This window comes from Tribolium madens, unplaced genomic scaffold (assembly GCF_015345945.1).
Source record: "Tribolium madens isolate multiple individuals breed KSU strain unplaced genomic scaffold, Tmad_KSU_1.1 Scaffold_20;HRSCAF=117;Tcas5.2_LG4, whole genome shotgun sequence".
Lineage (NCBI taxonomy): Eukaryota > Metazoa > Arthropoda > Insecta > Coleoptera > Tenebrionidae > Tribolium > Tribolium madens.
This window is the reverse complement of record NW_025400985.1, coordinates 114,393-134,480: the sequence shown is the minus strand read 5'-3', so window position 1 is coordinate 134,480 and position 20,088 is coordinate 114,393. Positions and strand designations below refer to the sequence as shown.

General features: G+C 30.9%; 2 protein-coding genes across 3 annotated transcripts in view; both read right to left on the bottom strand.

The window, feature by feature from the left end:
- Positions 1–9,075, bottom strand: part of LOC123005762 (serine/threonine-protein kinase minibrain) — a 26,921-nt gene extending 17,846 nt beyond the window's left edge. Inside the window, exon 1 of one of the 2 annotated variants that reach the window (XM_044399708.1) lies at positions 8,467–9,075. In XM_044399708.1, the coding sequence (XP_044255643.1) occupies positions 8,467–8,539 (73 nt within the window). In that variant the 5' untranslated portion in view covers positions 8,540–9,075. The remainder of the gene's footprint in view (positions 1–8,466) is intronic. The other variant, XM_044399707.1, reaches the window with a different exon arrangement.
- A 2,651-nt stretch (positions 9,076–11,726) lies between these two features.
- Positions 11,727–18,662, bottom strand: LOC123005749. Its single transcript, XM_044399680.1, has 7 exons — positions 18,409–18,662; positions 18,062–18,358; positions 14,543–16,057; positions 13,298–14,451; positions 13,176–13,236; positions 12,871–12,912; positions 11,727–12,786 (listed from the first exon to the last, which is right to left on the bottom strand). Exons 1-7 carry the CDS (start codon positions 18,521–18,523, stop codon positions 11,825–11,827), a joined length of 4,146 nt encoding a protein of 1,381 aa, XP_044255615.1. The 5' UTR covers positions 18,524–18,662; the 3' UTR covers positions 11,727–11,824.
- Positions 18,663–20,088: the final 1,426 nt, after the last annotated feature.

Below are 20,088 nucleotides of genomic sequence, written 5' to 3'. Positions count from 1 at the left end.
TGATATTTTTACGGAATTCTGGTGAGTTCTAGGAATTTTCGGGGATTTATAAGGAATTAAAGTTGTCCGATTTTACGTTTAAAATGGTAAAAAAATTGGTTAATTATGAGAATTTTTTTAGGATTCTAAATCATTGTGGAAATTTTCACGGATTCAATAATAAAAATATCTAACGATTGTGATTTTTTGTGGATTTTTTAGAATATTTCACGACTTGCTTGCACCAAAGGGTAATTTTAGGAACTTTTGAAGATTCTAAAGATTTCTGGAGATTTATAAAGTATTAAAGTAATTCAACAAAAATTTGTCAAAAACTTTGCTTTTAAAATAGTGAAAAAATTGGTTAAACCTGAGTACTTTAAATTAATTCCGTCAGATTTTTAATAAAAATTCCTCTTTTTTTCGTGTTTTGAAAATTGGGAAAGAAAATAATTCAAAAATACGAAGGTTTCAACACTGAAATAGATAACTTTTTTTCAAATAAATAGTATTTCCATTGGTTGGATTTAAAATTATTTCATCAAATAATTTCAATTTTTCTCTAAAAACTGCAGACTGAATTGAATTTACACTTATTTTCAAGGAAAATTTAAGGTTTTTTTTAACAGTTTTTTTTTCCAAAATTCTTGGCAATTTGCAATTTGTTGGTATTTATTTTTGAATTCTTTTGAATTCAAAGTATTGCCAAGTATTTATAATAAACTCAAGGACTACTTAGTCCTGATGTAAAAATCGGTTAATTTTCCCAATTTATGGAGATATTTGACTAATTTGAAATTAAAAAAAAAGGTTTGAGATGTGTTTTTGAAAATTTTTAGAGATTTCTTTTTTCTATTTGTGTTTATTTATTTCTAATACAAAAGCTACAAAAATGTGCATGTTATAATTCTATTTATTTATTTTGGTATTTTAAAAGTTTTTTTTTTAATTATTAATTCACATTTACAAAATTTGAATCTAAAAACAAGCTTTTCACTTCGATTTTTTAATTTTCTATAGTTTTTCCGTAAAACTCGTTAAAAATTGTAGGGGGCGATTTCTTAGGAGAGATAAACTAGCAGATAGATAAAGTTTAAAACTTAGAACCCTTGTATTTCCAGATTTTTCAAAATGTGGTGCACCTCTCCCGAACTTACCCTATTAATATTAACCGTCATGGTAACAATATTTATTCCCATGAAAATGAGATTTCAAGAATAATTAAATTTTTATTGTGATTATTGCTCAACAATAATTAATGTGAGCACCTTTGAGTTTTTTTTTCAGAATTATCAATGTTGTATTTATTTGTTGCTATTCACTTGTTGTAAAAAAAAAAACCAACGCCACCTCCTGCGTAAATATCACGGACTTTGTTCGGCTCTAACCTACGTCTTAAAAATTATTCGAACATTTATTTGTACCAACAACTTGCGCGACTTTTACTGAAAAACGGTACAATGTGAATTTTAAAAACAGGTGCAATTATATAATCGTCATCGTGTACCTCTACCTACACGACGGCAACCGTGCACAAGGTTGATGTGTCTGTTGCTAAGCTGAATCAAACTAATTAAAACGTTTTGTTTACTTGCCAATTATCGAGTTAAACAACCTCTGAATTTAAAAAAAAAAATCGTACGCCACTGTATTTATTGTTGTTATTGGAAGGGAATCTCTCTCTCTCTCTCTCTCGGAAGTAGTGTATGAATATAGCAACAAGTATAAAAGAGGAGAGCAGACGAGTCCAGCGAGGTGAAGAACCGCCATGGAACGACGAGAATGCAACAACCGACGGTCATTTATGGACAATGCGGCCATCCGCTTTTCTCACATTATTATTATTATTATTATTACCAACTGAAGAAAAATTGACAATTAATTGAATTTGAAAATGGTGTCATGCGACGCCGCCTCCGTTTCAAGTAGTGTGGGTCGCAATATTACACACCTACCAACATAATTTCACAATTATACACACCTAATGTACCACCTGTTTTTTTTTCTCCTTTTAATTCATTTTTTTAAGACAACTTTCATTCATAATGCGTCATGTATGTACTGAATTTTTGCATACAGAGTGGTCCAAAAGTCTGGAAACGATTTTATTAATTTTTTTGGCAAATAAATTTAAAAGTGTGCAATGACTATAAAAATGCTATTGATTATTAATTAATTGTTTATACTTACGAGATAAACATATTAACAATTTTTTTTTAGACGAATTGTTGCTGTGCAATTTTTTTTTGTAAACCTCACACTTTTTTTGACTTTGACAAAAATTAAAGAAATTAATAAATGTTTAAACTTTTGAGATTCTTTAATTTGTTTTAGAAAAGATATGTTTATGCATTTTGTAAATGTACAAAAATGTTTATTAAAAAACTTATAAACTTTATCTGTTGTCAAAACTTTCTTCCTTTATACAGGGTGACCCACGAGTGTGTGCAAGCTCTAGAACTTCTTTTCTATCTAAGCTAGCAACTTGATTTTTTTTTGTGGTAGGTCCTATAATGAAACACATTTCAAAAATATTTTTATTTAATACAAGTTGTCCCAAAATAAAATACACAACCAAGTTAAATTCCTGTTTCTTAAATAAACTTAAACAATTCAAGTTAATGCATGTTCCTAAAAATTGTTATCATTCTTGTAATAATCGTAAAATTTAACAAAGTTAGATTTTTAAGCTAAGTTTAACAAAAAGAGACTGAGTTTAATTAAAATAATTTTTCCATTGGTTGGAGTTAGAATTATCGAGAATTTCTTGTAAAACTACATTTTTAAGAATTTTCATGTAATTATCAAATAATTCAAATTTTTCTCGAAAAACTGCAGATTGAATTGAATTTTCACAGAAAATTTAAGATTTTTTAACAGTATTTTTAAAACAAATTTTTGACAATTCCTACCTTGTTGATATTTATTTTTAAGGAATTTTGGTAAATTCAAAGTATTTCCAGGTATTTGTAATAAACTCAAATAGTCCTGATGTAAAAATCGGTTAATTAGAATAAATGTTTGCTTTGACACATTTTTTATAGACACGGATTTAAATTAATAACAAAAAAAGACTCAATTTAATTAAAATTTCACAAAAGGATTGTAAAAATTGAAGAAAAACAAAAAGGCAAAACAATTTACAATATGAAAGTTCCAATATCGACATACATAACATTTTTTCATAGAATTTCATAAATTATTATCAAATAATTCTTTTTCTTGTAAAATGTTTTATAAATTTTTGTCARTTTGATATTTTTACGGAATTCTGGTGAGTTCTAGGAATTTTCGGGGATTTATAAGGAATTAAAGTTGTCCGATTTTACGTTTAAAATGGTAAAAAAAAATTGGTTAATTATGAGAATTTTTTTGGGATTCTTAAAAATTGTGGAAATTTTCACGGATTCAATAATGGAAATATCTAAGGCTTATGATTTTTTGTGGATTTTTTTAGAATATTTCACGACTTGCTTGCACTAAAGGGTAATTTTTACGGACTTTTGGGGATTCTAAAAGTTTCTGAAGATTTATAAAGTATTAAAGTAATCCAAGAAAGATTTGTCAAAAACTTTTTATAAAAATTCCTCTTTTCTTCGTGTTTTGAAACTTGGGAAAGAAAAAATACAAAAATATTTTACAATACGAAGGTTTCAACACTGAAATAGATAACTTTTTTCACATAAATAGTATTTCCATTGGTTGGATTTGAAATTATCGAAAATGTCTTGAAGTTTTTATAAAATTTCATCAAATATTTCCAATTTTTCTCGAAAAACTGCAGATTGAATTGAATTTACACTTATTTTCATAGAAAATTTAAGGTTTTTAACAGTTTTTTTTTCCAAATTCTTGACAATTTGCAATTTGTTGATATTTATTTTTACGGAATTCTGATGGTAAATTCAAAGTATTTCCAAATATTTATAATGAGGTAAAAATCGGTTAATTAGAATAAATTTTTACTTTGACACACTTTTTATGGACACGGATTTAAATTTCACGAGATATGATAGAAATTTCTGAAAATTTTGACGATTTTTAAGTTTTTCGCCAATTTATAGAGATATTTGAGTAATTTGAAATTAAAAAGAAAGGCTAAAAAGAAGTGCTTTTAATTTTTTTTGTAGATTTCTTAAAATGTTTTGTATTTTTTTCTATTTGTGTTTATTTATTTCTAATACAAAAGCTACAAAAATGTACCAGTTATAATTCTATTTATTTATTTTGGTATTTTAAATTTTACAAAATAGACCCTACAATAAAAAGCTCATAAAAAATGCCATCCAATGATGCAATAAAATATAGGGTGTTGTATTAAAAAAGTCGAGTTATTGCCATTTTTTAAAAATCGTAGTAGGCGATGCAACATCGACTCAGAGTTCGACTTTACCTCAAAAGATGCTTTAAAATTTGAAGAATCGACTGAAAAAAAGTTGCTTAAGTTATTTTGAATCGTTCTTAAGTTATGAATTTTTCTATGGGTTACATTATTATAAATAATTTTAACAAACTAGGTGCGTTATATAGACAATTTAGTGGCGAATGTAAAAATGTAACAAAAATTAGAGGTTAAAAAAAGAAAAAAAAGTTATAGAGCTTGCACGCACCCCTGGATCACCCTGTATTAAATAAAAAGTCGCTACACTCGATAAAAAATTTATTTCGATTGTTCAAGGTTCTCAAAATTCTCGTTTTGCAGGTGGAGAAAATCCACGTCATTATTACAAAAAAAAAACAACATCGATCTCAATTGCGTCGAAACCAAACGTTTATGTTTACAAACATTGCGAATACAATGACCTTGATAGATAACATGGCGTCGTTGTCTTCACGTGTGTGCATGAAGATGCGACGTGAAATTTCCTTCACACGACTTCTTCCGCATTTGAGAGACAAATTTTTTTTTCAAGAATTAATCACAATGCAATTCCTATCACGTTTCAATGCATTATTGCGCATGCACCTCCTGTTTTCCTTTCGCATTATGTCCGGAAATAAAAACAAAACCCTTTTTCCCCAACCTTGACGAGTCGCCCAAAAAACAAATCCAAGTACGGTTGTTATAGAAATGTATTGTAACTATGGTATCAAAAAAAAAAACCAAATTCGTCGTCATAGTAATAATAGAAATTTCAAAACCAGTGGCGGGTAAACAATTTTTTTTTATCTCACTTTGCGCCACTAAAAATAAAAAAAAAACTTCGTCGATCCTTGTGAATAATTAATAAATTAGCAACGAGAAGAGTCCATCGCCGAGATACGAATCTCTTGTTATTTTCACAGAAAAAGAAAAACGTGACTCGAGTGTTTGTAAAATTTTCAAGTCTAGGATGGAAGTTTTTATTTTACATTTTCTATTTCTCGCGACTTGAGGGCGAAATTGCGAATTGTGTAAATAACGCCAGTGAACACTCGATTATGCGCAAGGGTGACAAAAAAAAACACCCCTCTTGTGTAAGGATTATTTGAAACTTTCATGGGTCTTGAAGAGTACCAACACAATTTTAATTAAAGAAAAAATTAAGTTTATTAAATTGTTACGTGAAAACCCCAGAAAAATACATTTAGGGAATTTTATTACGATTGGTATTCTAAAATTAAATTTGATAGGTTAGAAAACCACACATTATATAACAATTAGTGCCAACATTACGAAAAAAAATACCATCCTTCAAGTTTATTTTCTAATATTTCAAGTTGAACATCGTATTTGCGAGGTGGCATTTTAGAGTGCGCAGCGCAGATCAATATGCCTCCACATTTCGCTCCCCCCCCCCATCCTTCTCATCACCCCCTTGACCACGATCAAGAGACGGGAGGAGGAGGAGGAGGAGAAAAAGGGAGTCCGGCTGGAACGGAGGCACCTTGCAGGTGGGGCGGAACCGTTCCGACGTTTCGGACACAATGATCAACATCATCAACCACCTGATCCCAATTTATAGAAAAAAAAAAAAAGAAAAGAAATAAATAATTATTCTTAGCTTGTATACATTGTAAATGTTATTGCATCAGAAACACAGTTGGCCACGTCGATGATGGCGTAACATGTGACATAACAAAATGACTCAGCACCTACTTCTTCAAGAAACACAAAACACTTTTACTTTACATCTATAAGGGGTAACCTGTCGAAAAAAATTAAAAAACTTTATCAAACGATTAAATAATCTAATTTAAAAGCCAAATTAAAAAGGAAACTAAAAAAAATGTTACAATAAAAGCCAATTTTCTTGTTTCGCTTAAATAATACAAAAAAAAAAGAATTGAAAAATTAAATCCGCCACTGAACTAAATTTTCTATTGTTACTATGGCACACATTTCTATAGCAACTCAAACAAAAATAACATTTTTGGCGATTATGATGTAACAAAAATTAAAATTCTTGAACCCAAATACCCCTTCACACAAGTATTTCCTCTATGACTATTAATAAAAATTAAAAATAAACTAGAAGCACAGTTTATGCTAGAGTGTCAAAAACAGAAATAGAAAAAGCACTATTTTCTAACACTTCCTTTTCGATAATTCGTTACGAAACAAATGATTACAATATATTCACTCTACAGGATTCATCATCATGTTGCTAAGATACGAGAAATAAATACAATTTGTAACTATGGTAATAAAAAGCTACAAAATAAATCGTCATAGTAACAAGAGGGAATCAGTGGCGGGTAAACGATATTTCCGGTTGCCAAATTAACAATTAAATAACTTAAGAGTAAAAAATAGCCTGAAAGCTTTGGTTAGATGACTTCCTAGCAATGCGGCCGCGCTACTGTCTATTTCCAGTTCGTCTGCCTGGCGAGACAAAGCGCCAGGTATTTATAGAAAGCATGCTTTGATTGTTACTAAATGTTCACAAAAAAATTTTTTTAGGCACATTGAAAAATTATTATTAAATAAATAATTACACAACTTTAATCGACAAATTGTCAATTTTCATGACCAACTTTGATGTCAAGCTTCAGTTTTATAGTCAAAACAATGTTGTTTTTGCTAATTTCGGAGATTATTTACATTTCGAACAAAGTTTCATATTTTATATTTTCTAATTTTAATAAAACTCGACGTTGGATTATAAATTAATTAATTAAATTAATGACAAGGAAGTGTACTCGACAATAACAATTTACGACTTATATCCGAGATGATGAAATTTTATTTATTTATGATAACAACAAACGAATAAATGTAATATTTTAGAGTTTTATTGAATTATATTGAAAACCAATGTGACAATTTCTTGATACCTAGGCAACAAAAATATTATCAATGCGATAACATTGATAATAATTTAAACGAAAAAAAAAACAGTTTAATTATAAGAGATTTCTTGGAAACGTGAGGGTCTGAATTTAATTATATGTTCTTTTTTTAATTTCGCAATTTATTACTACCCATATTGAAGATAAAAATGTCGGATTTTATATCAAAAGCCAACTACTTTTTTTATTGTAAACAGGAACAGAAATTTATTTATTTATATATTGTTACGGAGTACATACGCTAATGTTACAAAACATAAATACATTAACAAATCAAACAAACACATTTTGTAAATATAAATAAATTTCTATAACAATTTAATTATTTTCTCAAACTATATAAATGAAAATTTTGTGCGGAAAGTCGTCTATAGTACAATCGAATTTTTGAACAAAAAATAAAACAAAAACATTTTTGAAATGTTTACCCGCCACTGGACAAAATTTTCTATTGTTACTATGACGACTTTTCTTTTTATCATTTTTATTACCATAGATACAAACATACTTGTTCGTTTCTATAGCAATTACAAGTATGAATCAACTCATATGTGCACCTTTTTACCAATTGTCGTATCAACAAGAAATTACTTCCTAGGATTTAGGGATATTTGTGAATAGGTTGTCGTAATTAGTGTCAAAATTTAGGTTAAGTCACCTGTCAGTTTGTATGGATGATTTAATTGACAGGTTGACATAAAACCTCATACAAAATTACTTCTGAAAATTCTAGTTACAAACAACATGAAAAACGTAATTTTCCTAAAATTTCAAATCCTAGGTGGTAATTTCTTGTTACCGACTCAAACAAAATTTGAAAATTCGTCGATTGCACTGAAACTAGATTTTTAATTGTAAAATGGGAGCGGGAAATTTAAATATGACAAAATCTTCGAAATCATAAGTTATTTTTTGGTAAAAGTATGTTATTTTGTTTAAATTGTTGATTGAGCCATGAGCCACTTAAAATTGTTATTTTTATTTTTGATTATCACAAAATCCTAGATAAATTGTTGTGAAAATTGTCAAATTTGTTGTTTTGTTACCATGGTAATATTCTTTGTTGTTGAATGTCGGTATAAATGTCAACATAACCTCACCAATGTTGTGAAATAGTGAGTGTTGTGGACGCCATCGCCGCCACTGTCCTAACGCACGCCGATGACGTCATAAAACCTTGTATATCTTGTAGAAAAAAGATGTAATTTAACTCACTTTTGGGTTTGTTTTTGTCCATGAGCATGAGATGGTCGTGCTTGCGCCACGCCATGGGCTCCCTCGATCCCATCAACGTAGGAAGAGCCCTCTTGTGTTGTTGTTGTTGTGTCAGCAATCGGGGCTCAGCATAATGGCACCACTCGCGACACCACCTCCTCTAGCACATGGTAAACAATCCCGCGTGGCTCGGGGCCAGTAACCTCGCTCCAAGGCCAGGCCGGAGCGAGGGCGCCTCAGCGGCGGGCCCCCATCACAAATAACAACAAATGTGCGTGCGAAGCACGCCGACACACCACCACTTGTTTCCACCACTTCGAACACCAAGGGGGCACACACACACTGCACAAATCGGGGGGATCACCGATCTAGGGACACCACACTACCACACAAACGCTGCTAATGGGGGAACTTGGCCGATTTTTATCACAAGCACACCCTACACAACAAGCAACATGGCAACTGTTTTTGGGCGCAGGCACTGACAGCTACATGTCCGATCGTCGACACGATCATTCACGATCACACACGACGAATCGGCGGGGTTTTAGACGAGGGAAAGGAAAGCCCACATGGGGGCGCCACCTTACACTTTTTTTTTTAATTTTTAGTGCAAATATTAAATTCTTATTTACTGTTATTGTTTCACTAAATTCATGCTTTTTACGTTATTTACATCAATTTTTATAGTGGCCATTTGCACTCCAGTGGTGTAGGAAAAGGGGGGGCTTCACAATAAAAAGACAATTTCTTGTAAAAACTTTATTGTAGGTAATCAAAATTTATATATTTTCAAACTGAAAAATTAAATTTATTACTTACCTTTTTTCAATTCAGCCTATTTTTTTCTCTTATTAATTAATTCATTCATGTCATACTATACAGGATGTTCCGTCTAAACCCCACATTAGAAGTATTGGGAGCTGGAATAATCGTATTTATTTGAAAATTGGTACATAGTCATAATCCATTAAGTCCTCCTAAATGAAAATATTTTCAAGATGGCGGCACTTCCGCTTATACCGGAAGTCGGTCTCAACTTTCTTATTTTAAATGGGAAGCTATATTTTTTACTGCGTTTTTGAATTAATCGGGTTATTGACTAAATTTAGCCGTTTTTGAAATACTTCAAGTTTTTCAAAAATTTTTGGATCTGCACCTTACACTTTAAAAATCGGTAAGTCTGCCATTTTTAAAAATTTTGAATTCGTTTTTTGGCGTTTCAAAGAGAAAGTTTAGATCTTTCTTCCAGTGTTTCCAAATTTTGAAAAAAAAATTTACAAACCATGAAATTTTAAGGTTACTTTTGTAATAATTCAAATAGCCACAACTCAATTTTTCCAAATGAAATACTAAATAGAAGAGAATTTAATTCTGCATCGATCTGTATTACCAGTCCCTAATTTTAATTTTAAAATTTCTAGAACTGTAAGAATCAAAATCAAATTTCTAGAATTCTAGATTTATTTGGAAATTTTGAATAAAATAAGCAAAAATCAAAAGTCAAAACCTTTAAATAAACTAACTTTTAATAAAATTCTGGAATCGCAGAGGTTAAAAAAGATTCTAAAAATCTCAATTGAAATTAAGAACTAAAAAATTGAAAAATTCAGTGATTTAATTTGAAAATTTCTAGAAAAAAACCTTATTTAAGTTTCGCCGATGGTATTAATCTAAAAATTTGCGTATTTCATTGTTTTTATTTAGTGAAACAGGAAAAAATGAAAACTGCAACACCGCTCAGAAATTTTTTGTAATTTAAAAGCAGAAAAATGTGAAAATTAGAAAACGAAGGTTAAAATTTTTCATTTTTTCAAGTTAGGGAACTAGAAAAAAATAAAAAAGACTAACAAAATAGAAACAAAAAATATAAAATGTCTATTATTTCTATTATTATTCTCAATTCAGTGTTCCTAAAGTTCAAGATTTCAAAATAAAAATATTGGAATTTTAGAAGTTTGATTTTTATTTCTACCCCCATTCCTGCAGTTCTAGAATTTTTAAAACTAGAAATATCAATTGTTTTAAAATTTGTGATTTTATCTTTCTTATCAAAATAAAAAAAAATCAAATTGACAATCAGTAAGAATTTTTTTAAGTTTTTTAAGATTCTAATGTTTTGGAAACTGGATTTGTTTCTATTCTCATTCTACTCTATTCTCATTTTCTTTTCTTATTCTATTTTCATGCTTGAAGATTGTTTGTTCTAGAAATTTTGAGAGTTAGAAAACTAGAAAAAAAAACTAACAAAATAGAAACACAAAATGTCTAAAAAACGCGATTTTTGATTGTTTCGTTTGCGTGTTTTACTTTAATTGAGTGAAACAAAAAAAGAGAAAACTAAAACGTCACCTTTTTCTGTAATTTGAAAGCTGAAAAATGTGTAAATTAAAAACCAAAGATTAAAAATTCTAGAATCGAAAAAGTTAAAAATTAAAAAAAAAAACTATAAAGTTAGAAGCAATTGAAAAATCAAAAATTTACGGTTTTGAAAAGTTAAAAATTTATACAATCTTCAAGAAAAATAGAATAGAGGAAAAATAAAATAAAAATAGAATAAAAAAATAATAATAAAAATAGAAACCAAAAGATTAGATTCCTGAAATTAAAATTCTTAGTGATTTTCAATTTTGGAAACAGATAAAATGACAAATTTTAGAATTAGGAATTGGAAATTTTAATTTTAAAATTTCTAGAACTGTAAAAATGAAGATCAAATTTCAAAAATTCTAGTTTAGAAATTTTAAAATTCTAGAAAGCTGATACAAAATCCCTTAAAATAACCCGATTAATCCAAAAACGCAGTAAAAAATATACGCCATCTTAAAAATATTTTCATTTAGGAGGACTTAATAAATTATGGCTATGTACAAATTTTTAAATAAATATGATTATTCAAACACCCAATACTTCTAATGTGGGGTTTAGACGGAACACCCTGTATTATACAATGTTGACAAAATAATTGATATTTAAGTTTTGCTCCATTTATTTACTGCATAAAACTAGGTAAGTAAAGATTTGATTTTTAATAAATTAATCAAAGATAACTGTTAACTCTCACATCGCAATGTGATTTTTTTACGTGAATCCCCGAATTTCTAACCTCAAAAAAAAACGGTGAAGTTCAATAAAATCTAAAACTCATTAAATGGCCGTTAATTTTGCAGATTCGCGCATTTTTACGCAAAATAAGCTCAACGAGATCAATACACAATTTAGAGCGACTGCGTTCTTCCACTCGAAAAAAAAAACAAACAAAACACATGGAGATATTTATTGTTGAATAACATTTCAGAAACATAAGACTTATATTAAAATACAAGTTTAGATTTTCTCATTTAACAAAAAACAAAATTTAGTATCGAGGTCCGAATCTCGGCCTCCCTCGATACGGTTGATTATTAAAATCATTGAAATTCCCATAAAAATCATCATCTTCATCATATTGTCGCTGGAACCGTTGCGCTCCACAATCTTCTTCTTCATTAAAATGTTGTTGTGGCAAACGTGATGATGGTCCTCCCCCATATCTATTATGTCCGAAATTCTCTCTCGGATTTTCATAAGCAGGTCCAAGTCTTTCATAATATTCAAACTCTTCTTCGTAGAAAGGTCGTTCACGAGGTGGCCCTTTCTTAAATCCTCCTCCTCTTCCTCTTGGTGTCAATGGTAGTTTTTTCTTCACTTCCGTTTCTTTCTTCTTTTCCACTTTCTCCAATGTTGATGGTAGTGGTGGTGTCGTTGCCTCCTTCTTATCACTTTCTTTATTTTTCCCCAATAATTGTGCCGGTGTCAAAAACGCAATCGATTCATTCTTCACAAGTTTCGTCGGTGTTAATTCTTCTTCAATCACTTGAATTCCTACAGTACAAGTCTCTTTATTATCCGCACACTGTGATCCCACTTCCACGAATGTCTTTTGTTTACGTTTTTTACACTCTTCACATGCCACTTCTTTTTTCGCACCTAACATTGTAGCTTTTAATGTCAATGCGGCTGTTGTTTCTTCATCAGCAAATGAACTATTTAATGATTTTGGTACAGCAATTGTTTCATCTACCAAATTAATAGATTCTTTCATAATACCAACACTTTTCAATATCTTATCAATAGCAATTGTAAAACTATCAATTTCTTCTGTTGTTTTTGATGGTGTTGTAAATTGAAAACGAACAACTGGAATTCTTCGTAACGGTGATTGATACTTTACATCGTTTTTATTCTTTTGTTCCAATGATGATGACTTGACCAATAATCGACCAGTAAATTTACGATCGTCGCTCATCAACTTGATTGCGTCTTGACATCGCGATATTACTGCAAGCACCACACATTGTACTTTTTTTTTGCAACTTCACTTGCCAACAATACAACAATCAATATAAACAACCAACAACTTACCCTTGATTTTTTTCTGAAGATGATCAGGATTTGACGATTGAACTAAATTAATTAATTTCATTAGTGAGACATAATTACAACACGATCAAACCTATCACTTGTTCATTGCTACTAATAAGAGACCACTTAGTATTCTCGTCCTAGACGAGTCGCCCATGTGCGTCAATTCGTATAGTTGCTATGGAAACATTTATGTAACTATGGTAATAAATATATGTTGTCATAGTAACAATGTTAAAGACCAGTGGCGTATCAAATAACTCTTATTATGCCATGAACAGAGATAGTTACATTAATTATCGCACCTTCACATTTCGCTGTAATAGTCAAAAAATCCGAAAGGGAAATCTTCTTATCGGCAAAAAGCTAGAAAAAAACAAACTCAATTAAAAACAACCATTAATGTTAAACCTAAACCAAGAATTACTTTATCAATATCATCTGTTGTTGTTTTTTTATTGCCACTGTCAATAATTGGTGGTGGAGGTGGTGTAGGTGTCCCAATTATTACTCCAGGTTGTCCGATTTGTCTTTGTGGCACCGTAACTACATTACCTGTTGTATTTCCCATCATATTAAAATTTTGTGATTGATTCATTTGAAACGTATCACCGATAAAAAAACTTTGATCGTATTGTTGTGGTGGAAAATATTGCGTTGGAGGTGGAACTGGTGCAGGAACTGGAACCACTGTATTCGAATATCCCATATTGTATTGTACTGATGGAAGAGGAACCACAGATGGACGAGTGGTTTCATTAAGTTTATCACGAATTTCTTCCAAAAATGATTTCTTCTTTGCTTCTTCGCGTTTCTTTCGCGGGGAATCCCTCGAACGTGATCTACTTCGTTTACGTGAAGAACGAATCCAATGCTCACGTTCGGATTCTATACTCCGGATTCGATTCCGGGATTTATACACCACCGGACTTCGTGAACGTTTACGCAATAATTCACGACTTGAACTCCGTCTACTATACTTTGGTTTACTTCCGGTGTTTGAACGACGACGTCGTGATGGAAGAATTGTACCAAGATCAACGTCCATTTCAGTTCCAGGTGGTACTAAACCAGTTTCAACAATTTTCAATTTATCACTAACTATTTTCAATTCACGATCTCTTGCACACTTGATCTTGTCTCGATTGATGTCTCTTTTGGTTTTTTCAGGATCGCGACGTTCACGTATCCTATCACGTGATCGGGAACGTTTATAACGTCGAATTGGTGTACGTGAACGTGAACGTTTTTTACGTTTTTCCGATGATTTACGTTCAGAACTGAAGCGAATCGGTGAATGTTTTCGATCGATTTTTTCACTAGATGGTGAGACTGTTGTTACCGGTTTTGACCCTTCATCCCATGCATCGACTATATCTAAACCATCCATAAAATCCTGATTGGAAAAATCGTCGAAAAAATCCGCTGGGACGTCTTCTTCTTCTTCTTCATCAACAACAACAGATTTTGACGTTTCATCATCAACACCTTCTTGATTTTCTTCAATTTTATCAACCTGTTTTTCAGGAGAAATACTATTAATTGGCTCACTTGTCTCCTCATTTAACACCATCACTGCTTCTACAAAAAATTATAAACAAAATTGAGTTTATTAAATCGAGGACGCGATTTGTCAAGATCGTGTCCTGTTACTAATTTAGTGACCACTTACCAGGACCGGCTTCAAGAGTTTCAGGCCCACTATTGATGAATTTCACAAGCTTGACTTTGATGTAGTGAATAACATGAAAAAAGTGTTTACATTTACGCAATTGTTTGATCGAAACATCGACTCTTTGTGGATTTTCCTTGAATGTCAAAGTCAGACTCAGAGATATATTTAGATTTTGTGGAAAATATTTCAAAATGCATTCAGTGACTGCAATTTCTTTATCAATTTCGGTGGTATTTGGTGGTAATTGTGTCAAATTCTTGTAAATATTGATTCTATTATCCCAGATATTTTGTTGACCAGTGGCATTATAAGTGACATTTGTTTCATTTGTTATTTCAGTCACTTTCAGATTCAAAACTCGACTCAGGAGTTTCAGTGTCACTTCTTGGACTAGATTAATCCATTCTTGGTCACTTTTCTCGCAATTTTTAGTGATTTCAAAGCTAAAATCTGATACAATTTTACTGGTCAATAATTTATATAATAGTTCTTTTTCGGTATCACTTTCTATCAATTTTTCAGCTGTTCGACACAACATTGTAAATCTTCCAATACATTGAAGAGGCACAGATGCCGAAACGTTTCTTGAATGTTCAAAAGGATCCTGAATACAAATCCCCGAATTGACAGTAAGTGACACACTTTGACTCATATAAGTGTGATAACACCGTGGCAAATCATAAGGCTTCAAAAACGAAGCTTTGTCAATAATTCCCCCATAAAACGGTGTAATCACATTCGAAATGTAGTCAAAATGTCCATAGAATCGAAAAAACCCGACGACTAGATCAAGAATTGTTGCATTTTCCAGAGCCGGACTTGTGAAATCAATCTCGTCAAAACCACAATTCCAACCATCAACGATTTCAGGTGGGGCATTTCGTTGTAATGTGAGTACAGTGGGGACATTGTATGGTGTTTGTTGCAAATAATAAATCACCATCATGTAAAGGGCATAACTTGAGAAGAAATTCACTTTTTTCAAATCGTAAAAATCGGCCCAAAATTTTACAAAAATCATCAACGGTTTAATTTTCTCATCAAGTGTCAAATAATACTTAATTAGTTCACTATTCCTCACTGATAACTTATTTTTAACGTTAATATCGCAACAAATCTGGGTTTTTGTATGTATACATTTAATAATCGGAGTTTTTGCCCCTGAAATGAGTAAAACATCGCAAAATTTGCGAACTTTGAAAATCAAAAATCGTATTGTTTTCAAAACAGCCACTTCGGGCTTCATCACTGGTCTCACATTATCAATATAGACGTCCAAATCGCTCCCTTGGACGTCCAAACCGGTGATACTCGACCCAAAAAAACAAATATCATAGGAATTGTAAGTCTGTGAGAGGGCTAGATTCAAATCGTCGTAAATAATGTTACGATTTTGCTCCATTTCTTCTTTACCAATTTGTAATTTGTTTTGTAAAAGTTGTACCTGTTCGGCGAATGTTGGAGGCTCTTTGACACTTGCAATTAGGGCCTTTTTGGCGACTTCGGGGTCGGCTGGAAACACCAACATGACACGTATTTGAGATAACAATGATAAGATATAACTCGTTTTCACATTAATGTGCATCAAAGGAACAGTCGTGACAGATCTAAAACATAAAATTCACCAGATCCGAGTTGAAAATTTTGACAAATTTCGCGAAAAAACGCAGTTTTCAGCTTAAAAATCTGCTTAAACTTTTGTAAATAAGCAAAAATGACATGCTTTTCGACCTAATTCTGTGATTTTTCGGTTTGTTTTTGCATTTTTAGCTGGAAAAACGTGCTAAAACGCTCGAAAAATACAATTTTAGACTTAATTTCTGATTATTTAGTTTGTTTTAGCAAAATCTAGCAAAAAAACTGAGATTTTAGGACAAAAACGTGCTTAAAAGCGTTTTCGGACAAATTTTGTGTTTTCTCGTTTTATTTTGCCCAGAAAACCAGTTAATAAATCGAGTGAGACAAACAAACTAACATCAATATCAATCGTTTTTTGTGATTTTTAAGCGTGTTTGGACAAGATTTTGCAAATAAAAAAAAGTACGAAATAAATCGGGCGAACAAGCTAAAAAATGATGTCAATTTCGATTTAATTTTGTCATTTTTTAGCCTGTTTCAATGCAATGTTTCAAACTTTTATGTTTTTATCTCTCAAAAAGACAAAAAACGTCGCATTTTGGGCTATTTTGTTGAATTTGTGGCTTGTTTTTGACAAAATTTTGCAAAATAATTGTGTTTTTAGCTGAAGAATCATTCGAAAAAATAAGTTGTTATTTTCAACTCTGCTTAGTAATATCTTGTAAAAAAAACAAATAGAACTATTTTTAGCCAATTTGGTGATTTTCGATTATTTATAGTTGGAGAAAATTTGGCGAAATAATCAAATTAAAGCCTAAAAGTTAGGTAAAAATATCATAAGAAAACCTTTTTTTATCGAAAAAACAGAGTTTTCAGCTTAAAAATCTGCTTAAACTTTGATAAAAGAAAAAATTATATCATCTTCGGCCTAATTCTGTATTTTTTTTGTCTTATTTTTAACAAAATTTTGCGAAATGATTGCGTTTCTAGCTAAAAAACGTGCTAAAACGATCGAAAAATTTAATTTTATATATTTAATTTAGTTTGTTTTAGCAAAAATTGGCGAAAAACTTGAGATTTTAGTACAAAAACGTGCTTAAAAGCATTTTTGACCAAATTTGTGTTTTCTCTGCTTATTTTTGTCTTATTTTGCTCAAAAACTTTTTTTTTCAAACTTTCTGTTTTTTTATCTCTCAAGAAGACAAAAACGCCGTTTTTTGGGCTATTTTGTTGAATTTGTGGCTTATGTTTTTAGCTGAAAAAGCATTCTAAAAAGCAAAAATAAGTTGTAATTTTCGACTCTGTTTAGTAATATCTTGTAAAAAAAAAACAAATACAACTATTTTTAACCAATTTGGTGGTATTCGATTATTTCTTCTTCGAGAAAATTTGGCAAAATAATCAAATTAAAGCCTAAAAATTAGGTAAAATAAAAGAAAACCCTTTTTTAGCGAAAACACAGAGTTTTCAGCTTAAAAATATAATTTTATAAATTTAATTTAGTTTGTTTTAGCGAAATTTGGCGAAAAACTTGAGATTATAGTACAAAAACGTGCTTCAAAGCATTTTTGACCAAATTTTGTGTTTTTTCTCCTTATTTTTGTCTTATTTTGCTCAAATTTTTTTTTCGAACTTTCTATGTTTTTATCTCTGTTTTTTGGGCTATTTTCTTGAATTTGTAGCTAATATTTTTAACAAAATTTTGCCAAATAATTATGTTTCTAGCTGAAAAAGTATTCGAAAAAGCTATTTTTCGACTTTTTTGAAAAAATTTCACGAAATAATCAAGTTTCTGGTTTGAAAACGTGAAAAATGCTCGAAAAACAGTTTTTTTCATTTCGAAAAAATCACCAGATCTGGTGAAACTTCACCACACTTGGCCACACTGTCCACAACCAACTTGATGCACATTATTATGAAAAAGAGTAAATGACTTACAAGTTATCTTGGAGGGTGGGGCGGTTTCTATTGCCCCCCCAAGTGGGACTTTAGTGAGGGTTCTGCCCGGTGTTGTGTTTTTCAATTTTTTTGCATTTATTGCACTCCAAGTGATTTGCAATTCTTGGTCGAAAATGCAATGCTCACGATGGATTATTATAGAATGTGCAATTGTATCACTAAAAACATATTCAACCGAAATTTGATTCTCATTTGTGAGAATTTTAAAACTCTGAATAACACCAAATTGGGACAAATATTCGTTCAAGTCCTTCACTTGGTCCTCACTAAAATTCCCTAAAAAACAAATCATTAGTGACAAAAAAAAAACGTTAAATCACCACTACCTTTGACCACAATAGCACTAGGAGTCTTAAACAAGTGTTTTTGGCTGTAAACATGTGGCATCCATGTTTTTGTGGGGATATTAATGTTGCAAATCTTGCACGGCCTGGATGTCATCTTTTGTAACAATTTTGTGGAAATATTTCGCTTCTAGAATCCCTTTTTCGTTCCCAGGACTTAAAATAACCCCATTTGAGGACACATAAAACTTGATACCATCACAAAGAGCCTTCGCCACGTCGATATAAATCAAAACTTGGACGTTTTTCCGAATTAAAGCCAAGTCACGAGTGAAATGAATGTGATTTCTTGACATACGACTCAAACCGACTCTTTTAATACCCTCCAAATTTCGCAAATACGTTCCATGTACAACAACAATACTTGAATCAGTCAAGGGGGCTAATTCCAACTCACTTACTACTATGGAGTGCCCTTGATTCGCCCTTATTTCCAAAACACCGGTTTTCTCTCGTAAGAAAAAGCGTTGTTTGTTGTTGGTTGCAACAATACGTTTGATGTCTTCAACTGTGAATTTACCTCGCAGTTGGCGGTGGTTTAGGACTTGTAACACGGGGGCGAAGCCTTCAGGGGTTAGAGTTAAACCTTCAGCAGTAGCAGAGTGTCTTAAAAGCCACGATAGAGTTTTACTCAAAAATACGTCGTTTTTTGACATTTACACAACGAAAAATGATTATTTTGTTCGATTCTTCTTCTTGCAGTGTTTCAACACGCCATTTCTTTTCTTGCACTTTTTCAAGGTCGTGTCAATTAAAATTTAAAAAAATTGGAAATGTTAAAGACATACTTTGAATTGATTTATTTGAGTTGTGTTTAAACCATTTATGGAAAAAGTAAAAAAACTTATGCTAGAAAATGATTGGGAAAAGAGAATGATCGTGTCCTATTGTTAGACGGGTCACTTCATTTTTATTTAATAATTATGTAATTGTTTAATATTTATGCCATTTGTGCGGGTTATTTGTTTTAAATCAAAACAAAATTGTTGAATTAGCCAAAAATGTAGTTTTTTTCATTTGAATGTGCATCAAGTAGGTTGTACAAGTCTAAATGCATCTTTAATTTAAAATTTAAGGGCAGATTCACACACAAAGTGTCATTCAGAACAAATTTAATCACATGAATATTGACAAAAATCTTTAAGTTTGCGACTCTATGTTAATTTTATTTATTTTGTGCTAATTGGGGTACACATTTACTAAAAAAAAAATATTTTTACGGAAGATTGAGGTTAGGATTGTTTATCGCATGGTTGCCACATTAAAACGAAATGTCTCAATAATTTTTTTTTAATTTCTAAAATTTCAAAAAAGTAGATAGAGTAAAACAATTTTTATTCAACGTTTCTTTTGTAATATGTAACAAAAATAAACTTTTCCTTAAAACTAAAGTAATACTTGCGTTCGAAAAAACTAACTTAAGCAAAATTCTTCCCATAAGTTCCTGAATCCTCGGCAAAAGATTTGAGATTTTAGTACAAAAACGTGCTTAAAAGCATATTTGACCAAATTTTGTGTTTTCTCTGCTTATTTTGCTCAAAAACTTTTTTTCGAACTTTCTGTATTTTTATCTCTCAAGATGATAAAAAACGCTGTTTTTTTTGGGCTATTTTGTGAATTTGTGGCTTATTTTTGACAAAATTGTGCAAAATAATTGTGTTT